General features: G+C 42.7%; 1 protein-coding gene across 3 annotated transcripts in view; it reads left to right on the top strand.

Annotated features, from left to right (window-relative positions):
- Window positions 1-354: 354 nt before the first annotated feature.
- Window positions 355-25628, top strand: part of znf827 (zinc finger protein 827) — a 68062-nt gene continuing 42788 nt past the window's right edge. For 2 of the 3 annotated variants that reach the window (XM_079337424.1, XM_079337426.1), the window contains exons 1-2: window positions 356-842; window positions 21879-23153. In XM_079337424.1, the coding sequence (XP_079193550.1) occupies window positions 800-842; window positions 21879-23153 (1318 nt within the window). In that variant the 5' untranslated portion in view covers window positions 356-799. Of the gene's footprint in view, window positions 843-21878; window positions 23154-25628 lie in introns of all 3 variants that reach the window. The other variant, XM_079337425.1, reaches the window with a different exon arrangement.

Here is a 25628-nt window from a genome sequence, read left to right as displayed (position 1 = left end):
AGAAAGTAGGGTAGACATTTTCCTTTCATTTTATGGAAAATGTGAATTTATTCTTAAATTAGCTAACAATAAAGATCTGGTTGCATCGTGAAGTTCTGAGTGATATTAAAATAAACTAAATTGTTGAAGATTTCCTGTATTTATCTATTTCATAGTAATTAACATGTCTATTAATGTTCGCATTATTCGCGTTATCACCACTCGGGCTCTAAAATGTTATTTACAAATTAAAATATTAAATAGTTTTACGTTGTCCCACTTCATAAAAAATGTGTCTCTGCTGAATTATAAACCTTCTTTTATAAATACATCTTTCATTTTAGCTCTACACCCACAAAGCTTGGGGGCACCTTGTCCGTACGGTGTTCTCGGGGACGAGCTCCTCGAATGTGTGCGTGCTCGTGAGAGAGAGAGAGAGAGAGAGCGTGTTTGAGTGTGTGCGTGAGTGTGTGTGCGAGAGAGCGTGTGAATGTGTGTATGTGTGTGTGTGTGAGTGAGGGAGCGCGCGTGCGCGCGTGTGGCTGCTCTGCTGTTGCTGCCCTTTGATCCCTGCATTAGTGTTAGTTAGGGGCTCGGAGACACACTTGCACCGAGAGCAGCCATAGTCAAGACACGGCAACAACAACAGCGGCACCTCCTCCGCCTGTGTTCCCATTCCCCAACAATACACTTTAAACCGAGCGAAGCCAGGTGCACGACCAAGTCCCTGCCATCACTGGCGCCTCCAGTCTCAATGGGAAAAACCTTTTTTCTTCTTATCCCTAAACAAGGACGAGAATGTGATTAAAAACGGGGGAAAATGCCAAGGAGGAAGCAGGAGCAACCCAAGCGCCTGCCTTCACGTAAGTCCCTCACTCGATATGTTCAATTTTTGTACGGCTCTCTGTGTGTTTTGCGCAGTAGTTTAGGGTTAAAGAGGTGAAACAGACAAAAGACTCGGCGTAGGTTATTTCTCCCTTTTTAGGTCCGAGCGAGGCAGCCATGTTGTTGGCGATGGGTAACGTTAGCCCAGGCAGTGAGTGGATAAATGATACGTGGCTTTAATAAGAGTATAATCGATAGAGGTCCGATTCCGTTAAAGGTTGCGGTCACTTTGGCATATGTGTCGGTTGTGTGTGTGTGTGTGTGTGTGAGAGAGAGAGGGGGATAACGGCCGAGCGTTTTCCGTAACCTGCTCGCCTCTCTCCTCGGTCGCTTTTCGGGTAGAAAGGGGAGGATCTGGGAGTCTGGCCGCAATAAAATGAAGGGTCAGTCGGATCAGACAAGCCAGAGTCTGGCTCCCCCGTACCCTAGTGTTCCTAGTTAGCAATAGCGCTATCTAGCAATGCTCGGTAAACTTCATTTCCCCGGCTTTAAAAGGTCTAACTTTCCGCCTCATAGTTTGGCTTCAATATCGCGGAACTGGATTTGTTTTGCGCTTGTTTGTCGTCGACTTTTAAAAGTGTGTTTTTTCGCCCTCAAGCTAGTGTATTTTTTTTCACCCCTCCCAGTCTGCATGCAGGCTGTGTCAGAGCCATGATCGGTCACCTGAAGTTCAGGGTTTTCCCCCCTCCTTCCCTTTGCAGCCATTCATTGCAGACAGACTACGATCAATAACGCGGATAGGAAACGATGAAACGACAGTTATGCCTCCTTTACGTTGCTTTAAAATAACTCATCAGAAAACCCATCGAAATAAACGTGTAGTGCAATTTAGGCGAGAGGCTGGTTTACTTTTGTACATTTGACCCACCGTGTCTTGGATGTTCGTATTGTGCCTTTATCAGTCCAGATAATAAAAAGCTGCGATAACACACCCCGTCCACTAGAGGATTGCTTTAGATGTTAGTGGGCAGTGACAATAATTATTAAAGCAATGATCTTAAAGTGATCATTTTCCTGCTCTTGATTGTTTCTGCTTGATACCTGCGTATGCAAACAGCTCAATTAGTCATGTTGATATGCAAACGTAATGAATAATAGAGTGATTCATCTGTATGTCAACTACGGACTTGAAGCATTTATCTTATGGCTGTGTTTTCTTTTATTTCTTAAATGTTAGACCATGCCAGCTGTTCAGCAGAGCCAGACATTTTTTTTTTTAAAGGCACTCGATGATTTCTCTTGTGCTCTGTTTACTGACACATGCGTTTTCATTTGAGATGGTTCAAAAAGGAACAAGTTCATGCACCTGTCACACTTTCAGATGCTTTAAAATCAAATGTAGCACACATTGTAATTCCCTGCCTCACACACAAAAGGTGCTTTTTAGTTGTAATGTTTACTGACAGTGCTAAAGTTGGGAAAATGCAGAGGTTGACAGGGAGGATTAGAGGTAGAAACTGGGTGACAGTGGTGAAGCGCTTGTGTCTTTTTTGTGTGTGTGTGACTGAAAAGACAGTCAAGGGAGGTGTTTAGACAGTGAGCCTTCCCTGATATGCTGCATAAGGAGCATGTATGCCACATGGTTGGAGTGAACAGAAAAGGGTCATGATATACAATCACACAAAAACCCTTTGCAGCCTTTTAACATTACATTCTGCTTGTTGACTGTTGTCTGTTTTCAGGAAGCTTGTGACGACCAAATAAAAAAGGGACTATTTTTTGTGGGATGTTATGGCATGTCCCCCTGCGAACAGAGACGTGTATATTTGTTTCCCTAATAGTTCTGTGCGTCTATCGCCGGCAAAATGTCAAATTTAAATCAATTTCAAAATTTTGTGTTGCAGAGAAAAAACACAAGAGGGCTGAAATGCGTAGTTGTCAACTCGAGCATTAATTGCAGACTATTTGGTTGTTTATTCTGTGCGTAATATATTTTTAGGAACCAGGGGATGAAATTCTCTCAGACCAGTTGGTCTTGTGTTTTGCATACTGTCCTACAACAGCACGAGTCCTTTGGTTGAACCTCAACACAACATTTGAAGATGTCAGATCAGGCTTTGAGGGAAAACTGTCAAACTTGTCTGACATAGGAGAGACCAAATATTAATAGAATAACTGCCAGATTAATCAACAATGAAAATGAGCATTTGTAGCTGCCCTTGAATGAATAATCGTGTCAAACACCCTGATGTACCGTGGAGTTAAATTCTCTGTTTTTGGGGATTTTTAAGATTATCCCTGGTGCATATTTATTGAAATATGTAATGACAGGCTTTGTAAATGTTCTGTGTAGAAACCGTACAGGGTAAACAAGTTTCCTTTTGATATGTATATAAATCTGTGTAACATATCAGATAATGTAATGTCTGACATTTAAACTGATTACTTTTTTTTTTTAACTGAGCTTCCTGATGCTTCAAAGTGATGAGCAGTTAAGGTATAAAGCAGTTTGTTACACATATTTTGTTATACATATTCTGGAGGTTCAATATTACCTCTCTTTTTGGGTGATAACAATTAAGTAAGCCCATGTCAACCTTTCAATGAAGCTGCTTTGGATGAAACCATGTCCTTGCTCCTGTGTAGGCACCGTACTGGAGCACTGCTGTGCCTGAGCTGCTGGGGTTTAAATAAAAGCCCATCTGATTTAGGAGTTGTTTCCCTCCTCAGTCAACAAACTGTCACAGAAAAGTATGAATTTGTCAGAAGCTTTTTGCGCTTTGTTTTGGATCTTCCCACTCTAGAATGGAAGTGTCACCTCATGCCATTTGCTGTCAGTCTGTGTGTTTTCATTATTCAGCCAACAACACCCTGGTGGTGTGCCAGCCAACAAGCACAATATCGAGCTTCAAATCTCTTCATCTGTGGTGAAAAAGGGCAAGCTAATACACTGGCTTTAATGCTGTAGGTGCTTTATCTTAGCACAGACCCAGATATATGGGCTGTGTAGCTTGGTGTGCGCTGTCCTATTGTCTGGAGCACAGCTTGCCAGAGGAGACTATTCTTTAAGTGTGTGTGTAGGCATGCACATGTGAAAGTGATCACAAAACCTTTATGTGTGTGTGTGTGTGTGTGTCTGTGGGTACATAAGCCGGCCATGGAGGTCACAGTACAGTATGGCGCCTTCACTCTGACAAGTAAACATGACCTTTGGTGCCACAATGAAACCTGACTTTCTTTCTGACCTTGCAGGGTGTTATTGTTAGTGTAATTTTGCCCTGTTAATACCCACACTTAAAAGTTGAAGTTAATAAAAACGGGCCTAAATTTGAGGACTTAATTGTTTTAAAATTGGCATATTGTGGTTGTCAGAATAAATAGTTGTTTTCTTCTTCTACCAAATTGTACAAGTTATTGACGATGTTGGTACTGTAGATCCCCCCTCAATATTTCTCTACCAGCTCCACCCAGATCCGTAAAGGACAAGTGAGTTAGTATGTTAAAAATATATTTTGAGTGAAAGTCATTATTATAAAGAGCACAACCTTCATTGTCTTTGGAAGAAGATTTCTATTGTACTGCCTTCTCCCTCGATTATCTGCATTTAAAATACAGACATTTTTTAACACTTCCAGACTGCTCGTCTTCATCAGCCAATAGCTGACTGACTGGGTGGCTCTCTCTACCTTACTGTAATGGCGGGTCACTGGCTCCCTTCCACTTGCTATGATTATAATGACCTTGGTGGGGCTGGGGCCTGAAAACATTGGTTTAAGGGGAAAGGAAAATGAGAGGAGGTTTCCATTTCGCTCTCTTGGCATAAAATTTGTGGGGAATTTCTGCCAAGACACCCCACCCCACCCCCCCCGAGTCAGACGAGTGGGGCTCAAGCGAATAATGATACACAGGTTTTAACTTAGAAATGAATTAAAGGGCAGGGGGAAAGGTTCTGCATGCCTCACACTTGCCATGCACTGTCATAGAGAAAAAAAAATGGCTGCTTTACGTACAGACAGGTTTTTTCGTCTTCTTTGATTGTACATGAGAGCGCAGACTGTGGGTGCATAGTAAGTTAGCTATGGTACAATTGGCCTATTTTAAAGTAATGGTTAATTTTAAAGGTAAAATAAATCTTGACCTAAGTTGCTAAGGCAGAAAGTTGGCAAGAAACATATAAGAGCAGTGCAAACTTTCATTGAACTGAAATACAACTTAAAAATACCTAAGTAAGGAAACTCTATGGCTCGTTCTATAAAGAATAATACTTGAAACTGAACGTATGGCAAAAACTCACTTTACATGGGTATTTAATCACATTTCTTGAGCCTTTAAAAAACACTTTCCTACTGAACAATGTTGATGCTTGGAGTTGAAAATAGACTAAATATCAGACAGTGGGAAGTAAATGGAGTTTCGGCTACTTTTTAATGTTTTTGGTGAAGTTATCATTTTGGAACCTGATGAGGACAGCTGTATGAAGGCAAACCCCAACTGTTAAACTAAAGTCAAGTACAGGGTTTTTAACGTGATGCCTCAGGTCTCCATTTTTTTATTTATTTTTTTGGTAGTTGTGGACCTCCAGTCAAGAATTCAGCTCAGCAACCTGTTTGTAAGAAAGTAACCTCACTGTTCCTCACTGTTCCCGTACCCTATACGGGTAAGATGGTGCAGGAAATACTCATATTAAGAGGTCAGACTATCTGTGTAACATTTGGCGTTCATAGAGCCATCAATTTGTGCCTTGAATTGACAGACAGACTACACGGTGGTACCCGGTCAATCCTCACGACCAACGGGATGATGTTGGGATGAAGAGGGGCGGGGCTAGACGACGCCTGGAAAGACGGATGGGAACAGAAAAAAAGTGTAGTTTCCAGAATTCTGCAAACTTTTCCTCTGTCTTGTTGGTCCATCTCCCTCCCACGTTCAGAGCTCTCTGTTCTCTCATTGGTCAATGTCACTGAAATGAAGGACAACACCCAAGAAGGCAAAAAAAGAAAACCTAACATGCTTGACTTTCTTTTGGGAGGTGGTGAAGCATCCGGAGGTGTTCACAACGAGATTGTCGTTCACAACGACTAACGACACGTGATGAAATAACCGATTGTCTGACCTCTGACAAACGCCCTCTAAAAGTTCTTGTATCTACTTCGTATTCAGAGTCACCATTTAAATTTGTCATTGATCCAGCTTTCATTATAACAAGTAGTTGAAATATGATGACAGATTTTTTGAAGTTGCTTCTTTAGTAAAATTAGCATCTTGCTGGGTTGTATTTTGCAGCCATGCTGCTTGATGGTCATGTTTTTGTTGGGTTTTTTTTCCCGTGGTGTTTGGGGCAGTATTCTAAATAGTTTTAGACACATGTAGTATGTGTCATGGCAGAAGGTGGCATGTTTGTTTGATGGTGTTCTTACTTTTGCTTGCTAGCCTAGCTATGCTAATCTGCCCAGCCAATCTATCAAATATAAAACGTATTACAGAAATCAATGGAAACCCAGAGCTGGCACATCATTGTATTTGATTTGGAACATCTTGTGTAGATACAGTACGTGACTTTCTATTACAGCATTGTCGTATTAAATGTATTGCCTCACAGACAACTCTGTGGATCTGTTTTCAACCCAAGTAGATCTTCTAGTGGAAGCTTTCAAAAAAAGCAACTGATCCTCTCTGTGTTTACACTGCCTGTTGTTGCACATTTAGGCTTTTGGACATAATGATAATAACAAAACTTTTGGAGTTTCAGTGTCGGTGTGATACTTATTCACTCACTCAATAATCCTATGAACATGTTCTTTAACAAATGCATTGCATGTTAATAAGTTAAGCGATATAGATATATTGCATTTAAGGTACGTATTGACCCATTAGAAAATGTCCCAAATGTTAGCCTTAATGTTAATTATTTAATTCATCCATTAAGTGTGTGATCTCTGGATAAGGAAACGATTGGGGCCACTGGAAGAAAACCTGATATCGTCATAGTTCAACAGTCACGTGAAAATTTGATGAAGTGTTCAGAATGCATGTAAAAAGGTTTGCCACTGGTAAATCCAAAGTGGTTCAAAGTTTTAGTCTTTCACATATTAATTAGCAAAACAGCAAACCAGTGCCAGAGGGAAAAAAATCCCTGCTTTCACCATGTTAAGTCAGTTTGATCCTTCGAAGATACTCGACTGCGTTTCCCACAGACTGACACTCGTTTTAAAAAGTTTCACTCCTCATTCTGATACCGGAGCAGGCCACGAAGCAAAACTAAGAGAGTACGGAATAACATCTGCTAAACCAGCTTGATAAAATGCTTAAAACGACTCCATAAGAAGCCAGAAGCCTCTCTCTCCTCACCTGTGGAGGACGTACAGTAGAAGCTACTTGCAACATGAGAAGTGAAGAGTTAGGAGAGATTGTCTACTACTGTAGCGATGTCAAATGAGGATATGATGTATGATATATGACGGCTTTAATTTCCAATCTCTCGGGTGGCATGGAATCAGAAATCTTTTTCACTACCTTCTGAAAGGACTTTCAGGGCACCAGTTATCAAAGAGGGTCAAACAAAAGTAACGCCTGATCAGGTTCTTGATGCAGACGTCTCGCTCTGTTGTCAACATTGACTGATTCAAAACAATATTTGAAGTTGTTTCTCATGAAAAACTATTTTGATTGATTTTTTTTAAGTCAAAATCATAAATTTTTTAATTCTGAAAAAAACTTTCCCAAAGTCTGGATTTTCTGGATATGAATAAAATGAGAAGCCTCTTGAGAATTTATCAGCTGTATCTCCGCATCTTTCAGAAACAAGTTCTTGTATCCAACACCAAAATGAACTTTGAAAGGTGAAATCAAAAGTTTAATGAGATTTCTATTGAAACAGTTGATTCTCACAGTTGGTTAGGAGCTCATCATAGATTACTGAGAGTGTCAATATCTTAGGTCGACGTTCCCTGTATTAAAAACAAACATCTTTTCTTCTTCAGAATTGTAGAGATTACACGGCAGCGCTTCATCAGGTGTCAATATCTGTCCTACAGTACAGCACCTTCCTGTCTGCCTGGTCTCAGTCAGACCCCCTCTGTTTGGAATGAAAGTGCCTCAGCCTTGGTAACGATTTTTCCCGTGTTGACAAGTCACAACATGGAGATCTACAGCTCGGAGAGCAGCCCTTTGGCTACGCACAGCCCTGCTTGCACTGAGTAATAGCAATCTCACAGGAGTAGCAGGCTTTCAGCTGGCAGCAGTTCATACAGAACAGCTCGCCGGTGCAGCTGGGAAAGACAGAGCGGAGAGGGAGAGGGAGTAAGGAGTTTGCTGGTGGTGGTGATGGTGTTGGTGCTAGGAGTGGAGATGGAGGGAGGAGGGAGGAAGTGGAGAGAGGAAGAGCTGTTAAGAGCTTTGGGCGGTTTCTCTGTTGTTGTACCACACAAGTGCATCCAGGCCCTGCAGGACAAGCCTTTAACAGGCATGAGGGATGGAGAGCATGAGAGGAGAGGAGGAGGAGGAGGCGGCGGCGGTGGAGGAGGAGGTGGTGGTCTGGGGAGCTGAAGCCGGCCAGTCGTGCCAGACGCCTGCTCTAAACAGGGATGTGATTTATTGTTAGACTCGTGTTTCACTCCTAGAAAGGCACTAAAATTACATTGTACAGATATAAAGAACTTCTTGTATTGTCTTAAAAGAGAGAGCGTTGCCTGTGGGCTGTGAAGATATTTCGGATCATCTTGTACATCTTAAAGTCATACATGAAATTTAGAAGTTGTGCGCAAAAAGTTGGCATGTGATTGTAGCTCTTTGCTTTTGAATGTGCTGATTTAATGCTTTAGCATACTATATATCAACTGTCCATAAAGCTGCATTTTTAGAAACAGATTAATTCAATATAGGCGATTATTGAATGTATATTTTGCTAGGAGGCTGGAAATTACTTTTGGGCACCGTGTTGATCTTTGTCCCCCTTGCTCAATGCACTCTGCACAGCGCAGTGCAGTGAGATGACCTCACTTCCTGTGTGGGTAGAGGAGGGCAGAAGGCCTCTTACACACACATGCTAAAAGATACTCTCTCTCTCTCTCTCTTTCTCTTTTGCAAAGTCTGGCTCTAGTTGGCCCTTGGTGCATGAGCCAGACGAACCCCTCTCTCCTCATGGTGTGGAAGTGTTTCCACATTGCACATTTAAACAGTCAAGAGCAAGGCACAGGCTAATGTGTCTTACTAGCTGTGCGTGCGTGTTTGCGCGTGCTTCTATCTGCACCTTTTTTGGGATGTAGGATCAGTTTTATGGGGAGATTAAAACAAAAAAAAAGTCCAGAGAAGGAGTAGGGGGCTGGAACAGACAGGATAGTCGGACCATAAGGCAGTGACAGCTCTCTAGGGAAACAATATATCATCTCTGAGGAGGAGAGTGGATGTGTTTGGCTGGGGGACAAAAATCCTGAGGAGTTAAGATCATTGATGTGATGTCATCTCAGAGAAAGCCATTGTCAATGGCTTGTGAGGGTTATTTATGATGTTGGAAATGCAGGTGAGCGTCTTGACTAATTCAGTGTTACACAGGAGACTTCCCCATTTGCACAATATCACGAAGCGTCTCCCAGTGCATGAAAAAAAACCCCCCAATATGACTCAGGCCTCATCCTTTCATTGTTTACCAAGGGCATTTGGTCCGTTCATTTTGCCCCTTATAATGCTAATTAGATAAGCTAAACGCTGGCTATTTCATTCTGAGTGATGAGCCCTGTAGTTTATGGTTCCTTTAAGAACCATAACCATGAGTAGAAACAAATGAAGCGGGACAAATTAGCAGGGGAAGGTAATGAATGAGTGGATATAGGCGGGAGCTATTCTAAAAACACCTCAATCAGATGGCTCGACTCATGATTGCCCCGTATGCTCCCACTGCCCACGAGCGTTTTGAATGGGGGCCATGTTGGTTCAGATTGCCGTGTCATTAATCCCTCGTACTCTACAGGGGAGTGGTCAGCGGCAGATGTATTTGCACTTCCTCCAGAAGGTTTTCTAGATTAGCACAAATCCTCCCAGAAAAACCGTTTAAAAACCTCATTTGGCACGCACAGCCAGACTTTGTGCTCATAGCTGGCCAAAGACAGGCATCCCTCCCTCTACATTTCATTCTCACTGACTATCCTGATTTTTTTTATTTTTTTTTGTATCCCCTACCTTGTGGTTCTCAGAGCTTAGCCCTGTGTCGATTTGGACAGGCCAGTGTAATTGTTTGGAAACTGGGTTCTGTCATTTGCATGTAGCAAGCAGCCACTTTGCCAGTTTCAGTGGTTTGACCTTGTTGTACCTGCCAGCCAGAAATGAGATCATCAGAGGAGTAGACGAGAAGCTGACATCTCTCCTCCACCTACCCGTGGCTTTAAGTGATGGTTGTCATAGCAATCATTATGCCACAGAACAGACTCAGTGGGTGAAGGATGGCTTTGAATGCGGCAGCCTCAGGTCACAACCTGGTTATGACAAAACAGATAGACCTATGAGGGTTGCAGTACACAGTAGGCACAAAGTAAACAGCCGCATACATCGCGTGTCAGGTTTGTATAGATTTTATGCGGAGATTAAAATGACTGAGGCGACGTCTCCTTTTTTAATACCTTGGTGAAAACGAGACAGGTATTGGTGTTAGAGAAAGAGAGCAGCATGGAGTGAACAATGCCTCTCATTCCCATCAGCTGCCCTGGCCAGCATTTAACATGGAGATTGGAAACGGAATAAGCCTTCCCCCTTCTCCCTGGACCTGCATGTAAATTAGGTTAGCGGTTAGCATTTCCTGCTGTGCCACAGCAATTCTTCTCCCTCTTCTCCTCCCCCCCCCAAAAAAATAATGGCCTGAAAGTGCTCCCCCTTTTTCCTGGGATAGAGACCGGGACCAATGCTGATTAGTGTCCCTGTCCTAAGTGACAGGCTAAAATCCAAGCAGGCACTGCTTTAGGCGCCGCTGCCAAACAGACGTCAAACCAATACAACCATAAAAGCACTCCTCTCCTTTAATTCTCAAGATTCCCTCCCCCTTTTGGTTTTCGTAGCTCCCCTGCTCATTCTCCCTCGTCATTCGCTCTGAGTGTTTTCTAAAAGACAGCCTCCATTACTCTAATACACTCTCGCCTTACATACATGCGTACACACTTAAATAGAATCGGCTCTCACTGTACCCCCACCTCCCTCCTGACCTCTCTCTCTACCCTTAGGTGGACGAGCTGCTACAGAGCCGAGTGTCCCTTTTGCCAGTAGGGTGATTTACAAACAATACATGGATGCTGTACACACTCCCACCTTCCACCCTCCTACTCTCTCTCTCACTTCTCTTCCACAGACACACAATCACCTCTGTGAGGAGCTTCAGTGTGCCAAAGAACTACACAGCAGGGTGATGGCCTGTTCTTTTTCACACTTGTTCCAAAGAATGTACCCCGTCTACTTGAGAACGCTCGCGCGACATCTACGTCTCTGTTGAATGAAGTTACTTTGTCAACAGCGAGAAAAAACCGGTTGGCTCTGACTTGTGTGTCATGTGGCTTATAATTAGTAGTTTTTATAACCACATGAAACGGTAATCTGAGCTGTATTAATGACAATACAGCCTGATATTCGAATTCACAAGGGAGTTATTTTAATAGCTGCAGACATATGGTAATCACTGTGTTTGAGCAGGGGACATTTTGAAAAATTAAAAACACACCAAAAACATGTCTTGTTTTAGAAACAGAATGATATCCTCCGGCTTCTTTTTGTTTCTGGATTTTTTTTTTTGGAATCTGTTGTAAACACTAAATACATGATACACTGTTCAACATTTTAAGGCAGTAAGTCATCGTGGTGAGAACTTCAAGTAATGTGTCAGAGGCGAAATATTTCATGTTTTACACGTGACGTATGAAAAAAAAAAAAATTCTACCGTATTGTTTCAAGTGTGCTACATGTTTGCCTGAATTGAGTTCCATAAAGAAGGAAGCCACCCACATATGCCTATTCCTGAGATACAACAGCTGAGGTCTTGATGACTGAACAGCTTTCTCACTGAATCAAGAGATTGCTCTGTTGCTGTATATCATTAGACACTTAACTGTCTATAAGCTCACATTATGAAGCAACTTGTGAGTGATTTTTTTCCCCTCTACACTCTGAACATTAAACGGAAATTTGCAACAACTAAAAACTCCCTATTTGCATCAGTTTCCCATTTCAATGATATGAATCAAGCAGTCCAAGAAATAAATATAAACACAAGTGTTTTTTTGTTTTTTTAGTAATATCTTTATGGATATGATGGTCAGTTATTCATAGCTATATTCATAGCTTGCCACCTCAACTGCATCCTACTGAAAGCCTACTGCTTTGTCTTTGAAAGAATTATATTTTGGCTGGTTGCACACAGACTTGGCAGCTGGATTTTTTCCACAATAAATGGATTGTTATCTTCTGATTCATGGTGCAAATGCTACGAGTTTTAGAAAAGACTGCATTTGTCTGTCTCGAGTTTGCAGCTAAACCGTATTTTGTTTGAGGTCGACAGGCAGGATTGACAAGTTTTTTCGTTCGAGTACCCATGGAAAGGTACATCTGATAATACTGGCTTTGACACTTGTCAGGCAGAAAACTGCCAGAGATATAAAGATATAGATATTGTAACCTCACAATAAAATAAATATTTATTTAAAATAAATCAATAAAATCACCCAGGGGTGGCATCGAGATTTTAAATGGTGGCAGAAGTAACCAGTGAGCAACATTTCCCTCCAAAAATCTCCCTGAACCTTAACTGTGATACACTGAGCTGGACTGAAAACTTTTTTTTTTTTTTGGATACCAACAATCAAGGGTCACATAACATGGTCAATAAAGCCATTTTCACAGCTGCACTCCTGCTCTGGATATTCTCCTGACCTGGCTGTTCACCTGTATTAGACTGTATATATTAGTTGACTAAGCCTGAGTGACATCACCCATCTATTACAGCAGGGGGCTCCATAGGCTCATCGGCAGCAGCCATGACGGAAATGCTTAACTTTGAGTCAACCTAACGACAGCCTAAGAGAACTAACAACACCAGGTCTACATTTTGGGTTTATCATAGCGTAAGTCAGATCTATATGTTTTTATGTGCTCCAGAAAAAAGAGATTATTTTTCATTGTAAAACACTTTGTTTGCAGTTTGCTATTCACACAAACAGCTTTTTGTTAAAGGCACACGCTATTAAAAAAGGCTGTCCATAGTCACGCTTTCCCGAGTAACACTCCGTATTTAACTTCCATAATTCAGGCAGATGATACATATGGATTGAAAGAGATATTCCAGGACAGCGGAGAAGCCAAGTCGAACAAAATTGTTGCATAGTGATATTCAGGGGTTCAAAATTGACACTGATTGTAGTGCTGCAACTGACAAGATGCACTTTAAAAACTGTTGACTGAACATGACTTGGACCAAGGTGCTTTCTTGAGAACCTCATCTAACCACACTGGCTTCCCGGTGATGTGCCATGACTCCCTGTTGGGTCTGCTGGTAGACAGCTGCTGATAGCAAAGCTGTTCAACACTGGCTAACAGGAGCCGGCTTACTACAGCTAATAGTTTTTGTGCTGCAGATACGCATTTTGGAATAGTTAATTCTTGCCTCGATCGTGGCAAATAAACAACATTATTAAAATGTACCCCTGTCTACATCGTCTAAACTACATTACATAATACTGGAGCTTCTATTCAATTCTATTCTATTTCAAATCTGGAAATGAATGAGTAAAGATCAATATTCTTCAAGTTTTGTATCACTTAGGCCTGGGCGATATGACTAAAAATCGTATCACAGTAAAAAAAAAAAGTTAGTCGATATTGATAATTATCACGATAAATATCGTTGAGCTGGCAGGCTAAGCGCTTTCTTCAGCATCGCTAACGCTAACTTCAGCTGTGTTTTCATTCCATTCCGAACTACACCACGGTCAGTTGATTTTGATGTCACACCTGTTATGCTTCATCGACCCGATAAGTTTTTTTATTAACCTTGTATTTGCAGGAGCACTGAAAAACATGACGAGAGGCTGTAAGGTGGATTAGTGAGAGAGTTCCTGGCGTGATGACGTTTAATCTCCCCGACAACCACCGTAGTCTCAGTTCGCCACTTGTTAGCAACTGCCATTTTAAGTATACCTAAAAACTTTAAAATTCACAAGTGAGGGTCTTATCTTACATGGTTTATCTCATTTAACAAAATGTTAACATCCTTTAAGCTTGTGTTAACCACAGACCTTACTTCAGCCGTCAAAACACAAACCCATTCAAAATCCCCATTGGCTTTTAGAGTTTAGAATCCATGGCGCTAAGATGCTAACTCACTTCGGGGTTTTAGGAATCTTTCCAGTGCCAGTCTATCAGCCCCTCCCCTTTTTCCCAGTTGTTGGGTGGTGTAATTAAAGGTTAAATTCTGATGAACATTTTTTATTTTTATTGTAAGAAAAATGATAATGAATAATTATCGTTAATATTTTATCGCTTAGGCTTACCCTCACTATACGTTTAGTCCTAAAATATGTGCTGACCTTCTGCAACTGATTTTAATGACCCTGTATCTAAGTCATGTGATCTGTTGAATGTTTTGGCCTGTTGATCTTTCGATCCGATCGATTAACTTAACTAAGTACAAAGTTGTAAAACTGGATGCAAATTCAAACGTATGTTTATAAATGCATCCACAGACAACCACAATCTGTCTGTGGAAGTTGGTTTGGTTTGTCTATATGCCTTCAGGTTTTTTGGCCAACAGTTGCACTCCTCTCACTGTCTGGTACCTTGGACATATCATTGCGGTTGGTTTTTCGACTTTCCTTTTTAAGTTTTTACTTTTTTTTTTCTTTTTTCTTTCGCTCTTGTGGTTCCCCCTAAAACAAAACAAAAAACTATAAGCACTTCGGAAGGACCTAAAGGTGTGACGTATGTTATTGATCCTTTTTTTTTCTGAGAATTTGTGGGGGCAGACATAGTTATAATAATGATCAAAAACAATAAATTATAGATACAGTGAAGTTTACTATACCAGTCAGGGCAGAGCAGGCTGAAAACCTGCCGTTTATTATCTGTTGTTGCAACTTCACTTCCATCACATTAATTGATTAAAAACAACAACCAATCTAATTTGCAAATCTTAAAGTAGTCGGGCTTTCACACTTGCAGAAAACTCCAGATATTTGCAGGAGTAGTTGCATGTGTTGACACAAACAGACAATATTCAGTGGGACTCTTACCTGGAGTTTCTCCTGCCAGCCCTTTAGTATTTTTTTCAACAGCAAGGCCGAGTGAGCTGATGTGAGAAGCCAGCAGAAAATATCCAGGAGAATTCACCTCGAACCGTGGGGGGTGTGCATCGACTGTATGCACAAAAGTGCTCCGATCTCCGGGCAGCTGTTAGGTTTTCTGTTTGTCAGTACATTGTTCTTAACTAGTTTTTGTTGTTTTTGTGATTTTCCCACTGTGAGCTACACTTCACAGATGAAGTCTCAAAATGACCCTGTAAGCTTTATTGTTTGTTAAAGTTGTACTCAGAGCTGAATTAGAGGTCTCCAAAAGTGAAGTTATCAGAACTATTTAAAATAAAAATAAAAAAGTAGGCTGTCAGAAGCGTTGCATTATTCTAGTTTTTATTATCATGCTCGGTGTTCCTTACAGTCAGGATTTATTAGGAGTTTATTATGCACAGGATTTTTTCCAAAGAAATGACACATTTCTGCAAACGTCTCCACCTTTCAAAAGAGACAGACCAGGTAATTCAAACCAGTAAAAAAAAACTGCACAAAATGTTTGGGTTTAAGAATTTGTATGCATTAATGTTCTTTGAATGGACTAACTCAGATGGGATTTCTTCATTATGTTCAATTTTATGGGGGAAAAAAATAGACTTGATTTGAAACACTAAGAACGTCGTAGATTTTTTTTTTTTGTACAATGAAGGTTAGACGGTAAGCATGGGTTGTTAAAATGACATCCACGAATTGTTGATAAAGGAGTTTGCTGCAAAGCTGAAAGCTTCCTAATAAACATCCAAATAAGATGTAACCAAGGAAATGATTAGTACTGCCCAATCATTTTTAGGTGTGTTTAATGGGGCATTTTACTGTGGACCTCAAATATGACTTTGCATGTCTCGTGCATCGACAGTGACTGCCACACAGATGAAAGTGGTCGACAGAGATTGGATTTGACAGGCTCATGTGAAACATTTGGATGCTGCTCATCAATTACAGCCATTAGTAGGGGCTTCGCAGTCAGCCTCAAACTGGCACTGTAGATTATTACTAGTATTATAACCCTAATCTATGGAGGCAAGGGTACAAGTGTAATATTTGCAATAAACATCTCTTTCTGTGTAATGAGTTGCTTCGCTCTAATCGTCTCTACACTTGCATTTTCACACATTTGCATCTTGAGGCTGTTGCATATACAGTTTAAAGTTACTCTCTGTTCAGAAATGTGGGAACCTTTAAACAACTCACATCCGGGTGCAATGTCATTCAGTTCTTCACTTCAAGACTTGGCAGCCACTGGTTTATAATTCCAACCTTTTACATGCGTTTTTTCGTCATGTTAATTATCAGAAAGGTTGAAATAAATACTAAATGATGTTTGTCAGACAATCACTACTATATTCCCACACTATAGGCACCTGTCGAGAGCATTTTCTAAACACGAGTTCCTTCTTGCTTCCACTCAAGGTAGATGGCACAACTTATCAGAATCAGTTGCATTCTTCTCTGTAGCGTGTCAGTTTATGCTACACCACATCTCTCTCTGCAGCAGTTTAGATCCATAGCTTTGATGACACATTTGAGGTTATGAGCAAGTATTTTTTTTTAAACATGAGACGCTAAAAATGGAAGGGAAAAATAAACCAGGGGGTAAAGTGCACTTCATCTGCAGTGAGGAATTTCAGAGGTCTGGGGCTCTCAGTCGTCTCATTCTCTTCCAAGAACACTTCTCCTTCCTGTTTCACCTCTGGCATGCCGCCCAAAGTACCCACAAACCACGGAGGCCAAGGCCGAAAATACACAGATGGTAATTTGCACTACATTTCAATACAACTCAACCGCCATTATATATAGCCCTGCTGCCTGAACCCTGATCCTCTCCGAGAGCATCGCCTCACCTCAGATTCCATCTAAAAGATGGGCTCTTTAGGTCTTTGTCACAGACGACAAGCTGAACAGGATAAAAGACACTTTCTTTTCTTAATGTTTAACATAAACATCGATCAGCACACAGGATCATTTTTCCATGGAAGTGCACATTGGGTCGACATTATGAATTGAAAGGCGAGTATTTAATTCAGCTTGCATGGAGGGAAAATAGGTGTCTGTTGTTAAAGTGACTTAAGGTGAAGAAAACAAAAATTCAGTCTTATCAGTTTCAAAGTTATGAACAGATTCACAGAGGTTTCCTTTCCTCGCCTGCATGCCAGACTTGGGGATGACCCTTTACCTAGCAAAAACATCCAAAGAGATGCAGATGCACACCCCTAGGAGAGGGACTATCACCACTTCATCAGTATCTCTACATGTAAAAAGTTCACCTGCTTCAGTTAAACACTATGTTTCAGCAGCATTAAAGAAAATATTAATAATTGGGGACATGATTGATAAAGTTTGAATCATTTATTACAGTACTCCTGCAAAAGAACAACAGCTTCAAACAGATTAACGGTGTATCATTGTTTATGAAGCCAGGTTGTATGTCTGCTAGGTCCCACACATCCAGCTGGATTTATTTAGAGCATCTGTGTGTTGTTGTTTTTTTACATTTGTATATGGAGAAAGGAGTAAGATGCAAACAGCTAAAGAGAGAAAAAAAACATGTAAGTGTTAAAAAGTTCAAGCAAGTGAGAGATTAAAGAAAGACTGAAAGAAAGCGATCCTGATCCACTCAGTCCAAATTAGTGGAATTATCTTCTTCCTCGAGAGAGGACGGTTCCTCATTTTTCGAGATGCGAGTCCGGAGTTCGCCTCTCCCACCATATTGTCCAGCAGGCGCTAATAAGGCAGTCCTGACCGCCGGGCTTGATCATTAGCATAGCCTGCGGCTGTGGTAACCCCCGCCAGGGTCCAGCCGGACACTTAATTATGGCCGCTGCTCCTTCCTCACTAAATCCATACTCCTTCCTATGTCCTCACCTCCTGCTCTGCCTCCTTAACCCAGCCCCCCCCTCCAAAACCCATACTCAAGCACACAACAATCTTAAGACTAATTATTTGCCGATGGAGATGCGATGGTTTAGATGATTTGGCATTTCCTTTATGCCATCCTACTCTATAGGCTTTGCGGTCAGCAGTCTTTTGATTTCAGTAATTCCCTGACCCCCTAGCTCGCTCTCCCACCATCTTGGCCTCTCTTCCTTCCATTGCTATATTAGCTCATGGGAATGACTCTCATTTTGACATCGGCACAGTATTGATGCACCCCTGTTCAGCCTTAATCGGCTAATGGCTTCCTCTTCTTTCCTGCCCAGCCAAATCAACCCCCTCCCCCCCCGTACACTATCTGTCTCTTCCTTCGGCTTCCCGTCTCCTCAACCCCCGTCCCTGCTTCGGCCTGAGGTCAGTGAGGCCAATTTTGCATGCCTGGCTAAGTCACAAAATAGCTTTGTGTGACAGAGTGTGTTAGTCAGCAGCCTCACTCTAACCATGTGATTGGTGACCTACCTGTACTCCAGTCCTCTTTTTTATAAACATTTTTTTAAATCAGTTTTCTTTACTTGCATTGTATGGTAAGGATATAGGGCCAACTCCCATTCTAACCCTATATGTATTATTGTTAATTAATTGATAGCCTTCCAACAAATCCTTCACAATAAAAGTCCCTACTTCTTTTATTGGAAGGCCTTTATTTTGAGTCATATCAGGACACGCCTCTGCAGGAGAAAAAAACATTAAAACCACACAAATTAAGTTAGAAGCTTAAACATACTAAGAACTGAGTGATATAAAAATAAAAATATTGCTATAATGTAATACCACAATACCGAGAAAACACACACACACACACACACACACACACACACACACTCAAACACAGTACATGCACCCCTCTTTGACCTAGAAAGCCTTGACCAAAATAATCCTTTCAAGTTCACAGACGAAGAATGTTGACTGCACTGTGCGGCGAAACAATGAACAAGTTCAATACCTGTAATGTCCAGCAGGTGTTGCATTCAAATATCTGAAGCCTCATGGTCTTCTCTGTCTCAGCCTCAGCTTGCACTTTGACTTTTTTACGTCTCTCTCTTTGTCTGTAATGTTTGGTGCTATACATCCCTGCAGCCCAGAGAGAAAATCCCAAGCCACTGCGCCACTGAATCACCCATGTGTGAGTGATAACAGATCCAGACTGCTGAGCCCCCCGCAGCTGTTTGTCTCAACATGCAAGTCATCCCCGCCATTACACCGCTAAATGGTTCCCTTTCAGTGGCAGACGCTTGCCGCCTCAGTCTTATATCTGTGCCTCCATCACTTCAGGGAGGAGGAGGAGGGGGGGGCGGTGTAGTTAATGTCGCTGAGCCAGCCACTGTACCAGAGTAAAAGCAGTCGAATGTGTGTGTCAGACAAAAATGCATATGGGTGGGGGGAAGACTTCTGTTCTCCCCTGTTGGCCGTGTAGTGAAAGCACATGTATGCACGTGCTAGTGTTTGTCTCCATGTGTGTGTTAGGCTAACGGCAGCAGTGGCCAAGTGCAAAGCTCAGATGAACCCCCCCCCTTAGATCTTGGGCTGGAGACCATGACCTTGGGAAATGTCATTCTGCCTGCGGGGGTGGCTTGCCTGTGACAAACAAAGCCCTGCTGCTGGAGTGCATCAGTGTGCTGTAGCCTGGTGTGTGGTGTAGTGTTGCTTCCAGCTGCAACTAACCCCCGAGGTCTGAGAGGCCAAACTTAGGAAGCAAGGGAGGTCAGCCTCAGAGTTGGGACCTTGGGTCAGCAATCTTGCGATTTCCCTTCTAACCACATTACAGCACATAGTGGCTTTAGCTGTTCTTTCACAGGTCACATGGATATGGGTCAAACCCTGCCCTGCATGACTTACTCGGTCTTTATCCTTCCACTTCTCTTTTATTCCTATTAACCCTACTCAGGTATGAAAGTGTGTGTGTGTGTGTGTGTGTGTGTGTGTGTGTGTGTGTGTGTGTGTGTGTGTGTGTGTGTGTGTGTGTGTGTGTGTGTGTGTGTGTGTGTGTGTGTGTGTGTGTGTGTGTGTGTGTGTGTGTGTGTGTGTGTGTGTGTGTGTGTGTGTGTGTGTGTGTGTGTGTGTGTGTGTGTGTGTGTGTGTGTTTGCAATCGAATTAAAACATGAGGATCATGCTGACTGTTTCGAGATATCAAATATATAACTCCTTTGTCATGACCAATTTCAAAACAGCTGTAGTATTGACCAGTATGAAGTAGGCTACCCCCTTTAATAACAGTGTGACAAACAGATCAGTAATAAGGATAGAAACGCACATTATTTCAATGTTATTTTAACATTACACTGTTTGCCAGCTCCACAGTATTGTTTGTATTTGTTTCCACCATAATTGACCTGAAACAAGAACCAAAGTATGGGGGGGAGCAGTGTTGGCAGAGCTTTGTTCTGGTAGAATCTCAATTTTTTTTATATAAAGATCTCAACTTGAAGACAGTGACAGAGACTGACAGCAGTGCTCGTTCACAATCCGATGTCTTCTTCTGTTTATGAGCACAGCTCTTTCACATTTTGCATATTATCTTGTTGGAGTCTTTTACACATGGTTTGAGAAAGCCCCGGGGTCCAAATGTTATGTTCACCACAGTGTTTGATTTTGGCATCTGACTTTTCTGTCAGCTTTTGTAAAATCTAAGCTTGAAGTGAATGTGTGAGCCAGATATGAGCAAAGTGTGTACGCTCTGTTTGATATCTGTTGCAGTAGTTGAGTAGGAGTCTTACAAGGTTGTGAATGTGGTCACCTTTGTGGACCACGGTGAGGCACGCTGGCCAGATGTCAGCCAACTCTAATGATCCCTACAGGTTGCTGGATTGTGTTGCCTGGCAACCATTTTGCCGTTGCCTATAAACAGAGCAGAGACCCACCAGGCCTCCGTCAGGGTTATGGAGGTGAAGACGGCTTTGGTGCGTGTAAATAAATGTATGCTGATGTGTGAGACATTTTAAGCCATTCCTTCATTGCCTCATGTTCATGCAGATGTATAAGTGCCCAGTTTTCAGCCAGTTTCCTTTTTTAACAGATTTTATGTGAGGTTGTGTAAAGTAACCCAAAGAGGAGAAGAAAAAAAAAAGAAGTCAGTTTTGACATTTTGTTTTGCCCGGGCTTGGTGCTTTTGACATATTCTTGTGGAGGTTTGTTAATATGTATCAGGAATATTCACTTTTCTTTGTTCGCCCTTGTCTGGCAAGCTGTAATGTTTTGCTTATGAATATTGATACATGAAGTGTATATTAATGACCCTTGGTGACCTTAACCCTATCCTTATTGGCTCCCCGGTGGTATCTGCAGGCTCATGAATATTAATCTAGTTCTGTAACCTCCATTACCCTAATCTTTGCTGTCTAGCCTCCCAGAAGGACCCGTTGTCATGGTAACCCCTTTACTAGACTCTTCCAGACCAAGGGTGGGAAAAAATATATTGAAAAAAAAAAAAAAAAAAAAGACAGAAAAATCTAAATTACTCAAACATATTGGATGCGCCTTGAGGAAGACGAACGTTATATAAGACGGTGGTTTGATTTGTGTTAGAAATATGTTTGTGTCATTCCTGATCATTGATGTGTCCATGTGCAGCTTTAAAATGATATGTTATGTGTAACATGATGTAGGCATGGTCTGTAAAGGTTCTATATGAGAAATCTTTCCAATTGCTATCCAACATAAGCTGAGAATAATCAAAGGGGATATGCTTGATGCACACCATTATCTCTCAGGATAAAGGATAACCCCAGGTCTACAGGAAACGTTAGCAACATAATGATATATATTTGTCCAAAAACCTGCACAGTATCTGTTCCTGTTTCCTTATTTTAAATTGCATGTTTTCGCTCTTCTTCCAGATGCTGACAGCAACGAGGAAGGAGGGCCAGAAGACGGTCCTGTGGAGGAGGAAGGCTGGTTTGGGAATGCTTCTGACACACGCTCGGAGTCGTCATCCTACGGAGACACCCAGGACGAGCTCCTCCTGCTCAGGGGCTCCTCTCCTGATGAGCGGCCCGGAGTCAGCTCTGGGTCTGGGGACCATGATACCTGCGAAGGTGAGAGCTCAATGGGTTGCCCCACACCTGTCCATCGTGCCTCTTTGGAACTCCTCGGACTGGACGGAGGTGCATTCTCGCCCCAGGACACACTGTCGTCTGTGGTGTCGACACTCTACGGTGAGGCTGCGTCTCGTGCCCTGGGGAAACCCCTCAGCAGCAACCTGCGGCGCCTCCTAGAGGCTGGGTCGCTGAAACTTGACACTGGAGACCTTCTGGGTCGTTCATCCAGGGGTGGCGCTGGAGGGGATTCACCACCGATAGGTCTAGCTCCACCTTTGACCCTCTCCCCTTCTTCCCACCATGCCCAGCAGTTAAGTGCTCTCGCCCGAAAACTGGCTAATAACAACAACAGTGGCTCAGCCTCGCCGGCCTCCTTGGCACCCTCAGTTACCAACATCAAGCAAGAGCCCCTTGACCCCTTTAACTCTATAACCCCAAGCAATGGCAGTGGCTTTGTATGGGCAGGTGTTGCTGATAAATGGCCACCAGCCAGCTGCTCAACGCCCTGCGGATCCAGTTTATCCCCCGACTCTGCCATCCAGAAGCTAAAAGCCGCAGCTAATGCCGTACTTCAAGACAAAAATGCAGTGGCTTCCTCTTCTACAAACTCCTCCTCCTCCTCCACCTCTGCCTCTTCTGCAGTGCCCACCCTGGGAGGCGGGAGTCGAGGAGACGACGTGGTGCGCTTCGATGCCTTCAACTCCCCGTTCAGCCCGCAGTCAGCTAGCTCCACCCTCGCAGCGCTCTCCAAGAAAGTCAGCGAGCGGAGTCAAGCCTCGTCAACGACCAGCGCTGCCGCTGACCACCAATCCTCAGCCAGCTCCTTCCTCTCACTCGTGTCCATGACCTCCTCAGCTGCCTTGCTCAAAGAGGTGGCAGCCAGGGCGGCAGGAAACCTGCTGGTAGAGAAAAAGGATGGCTCCTCCTTAGTCACGCCGGGGGTCCTCCAAGAGGATGTGAAGCCCCTGCTGGACAGAAACCAGAAGACTCCCACACCCTCGACACCCACCCAAAGCCTCGAGCTGCTGTTGCCCTCCACTCCAAAGGTCAGAGGCAAACCCAACAGCCAAGCAGGTAATTGTAAGAAATGATCAATCACTGTAAGCATCATCATAGTAATACTCCATGAATAATGTAAATACAATAACAATGGAAAAATGTGCCAACAGTACATAAAACAAGAGTGGAGATTGGCTTAGATTCGATAAGTTTTTTGTAGTTCAAAGATGTTCAGACATGAGTACAATTCACACCTTTCTTTAAACACAGAAGCAGGCTTCTTCAGCTCAAACAAGGTTGTTCTGCTGCAGTAAAATAAAACAACCTTGTGTGTGTTTTGAAGAAAGACGATGGAAGATTAATTCAGCATCACTTCCTATACGATATGAGAAGTTTCCATCCTGCCTCTCTCTTTTTGGGGAAAAAAAAAAAAAAAGTTTAAAATATCCAAAGTTCAAAAGAAATGTTTCCCTTGGTGTACTTTCCTCTTTCAGTCAGCCAAAAACAAGATCACTTTTATCGTGAAAGGGAAAAGTAGAACTATTAGTGCTGATGAATTAAACTGAAGCTGCTTTCACAGATGCATACTCCTGAAGATTCCAGGCAGACCGTCCCTCTCCTTTTGACAGAGTGGCTTGTTCACTTGTGCACCTCGAAGTGAGAGAACACTGTGAAAGTGGCGGACAACGCACCATAGTCCAACACTATAAAGACTTCATCCCGTCCCGCTTGCTCACATGGATCTTCCCTTTAATATTTTTTTGCTGCGTTTTCACGTTGGCTCACCCCGACTTCACACAGACTCGGGGGGCCGGCAGGAAAAAAAAAAGTCTGGGTAAAGTTGAAGTGCATAATGCGGCTGTTTGTGTTCACACCTGAACTTGAATTGCCCCCACTGGAGACAAATATATATATATATTTTTTTTTTTAATTGAACATTTGTGGTAGATTTCAGGGGTGTTGTTCAGTGTGGAAGCACCATGATGAACCGACGGAAAAAACAGGACTGTGTGGCTGCTGTCACTCGTCCTCGGAAATAGTTTCAGAAAAAAGCACAAATCTGAACTGGCATGACATGTTGTCTCTCGTTTTGTAATGGCTGTGTTCTCACCTCACTGGCGCTAAAGTAGTGAGAAGTGTAGCCTCAGCTTAACTGTCAGCCGAGCAGAGAGCACAGCCGAGAGAAAACAGCCCTGGCTGGCCTTCTAGTCTGGGAAATGGTCTGTGGGCTCGACGGGGGGTTCCGACTGAGACCTCACTGCCTTCCCAGACCAGCTCGTTTGTGCTCGGATGTGCGTGCTGCCAAAAGGGGGCTGTCAGTGTGTGCTCAGCACAGTGGGGAGCCCTGGAGTCCATATCCATCTCGGCAGCCTCCTCCTGGCTTCAACCCCCTCTAACCAGAGCCCTTTGCACTGATCAGCACAGCAGACTTAAGGCCAAACACATCATACTTTCCACTGACTGGATACAGATGCGTGCATGCACACACACTGTCTCTTGCTCTCCCCCCCCCCCCTTATGTTCGCTCTCTCTCTCGGTTACTCACAAATGGCCATGCAGTATATTCTGCAAGTGTGTACTCGGGGGTAGACGTATAACCCAAACAAAGATCTCAGTCTTTCTTATACAGGGAGAGAGAAAGCTTTAAAGTGCAGGCTCACACTAAGTAGCCTTTCGGGAGAGCAGAATGTTTTCAGGGAGATGGATGGGCACTTTTGAGGGATTGTGTCGCAACCCCGCCAAATCTAAAATGGCTGGATCAAATTGACTTCAGACAGATGAGGCAGTCGATGTAATATCCTGTGATCTGCATGCTAAAAAGGGGGTTGGGGGGGGCTGCTTTAACCTGTGAGGCGTCAAGGTCGAGCAGCGCCGTTAAAAATGCAGGTAGCTGTTTGGTCGGCAGACTGAAAAAAGTGACCTTGATTATTGACTTGTCTCGTCTTGTTTTATTGTTGTCCCTTGCCAGTTCCTCTATGAAACTGTATTGCATGAGCTGCTCTGAGCCTGTACGATTCAGGTAAAGCATTTTCAGTGTTTCTACAACATGGTTACAAAGGGAACACACACACGTGTGAGGTAATAAGATATAAGAACCTAACTCGCACACATTTTTTTAAAAATTTTATTTCCGCTTCACTCAGCTCAACTCGGCATAAGCAGAAGTCATTTTTACATTGCCATCTCTGCTGTGTTCAGAGAGTTTGGGCCGCAGATGGCGGTTTATTGTTGCAAATAGGCAGTCTCGAGGTTTTACACCTCAGGTCAATGAATGGCTGAGCACAGTAATTTCACCAAACACTGATTACCAGATGTTTTTTCAAGGAACAGCACTGGAATACTTATGAAGGCATCCTGACAGGCCCTTGTAGAATTTGTAATGCAATCATGCCTCTTTCTAATAAGACCAATTAAACAGTAATGGATGCCGGATATGAAGCCAACAACAATAATCGAGATACTAAAACATGCTTCAGTTTTTACTTCCATTGTCCCATTGCTCCCAGCTGGCATTTCCCTTGATAGTTTTCTTCATTAGGTGTGGAGTCA

This window comes from Symphodus melops, assembly GCF_947650265.1.
Source record: "Symphodus melops genome assembly, chromosome: 2".
In the NCBI taxonomy this organism is placed as follows: domain Eukaryota; kingdom Metazoa; phylum Chordata; class Actinopteri; order Labriformes; family Labridae; genus Symphodus; species Symphodus melops.
This window is presented reverse-complemented; position numbering and strand designations above follow the sequence as displayed.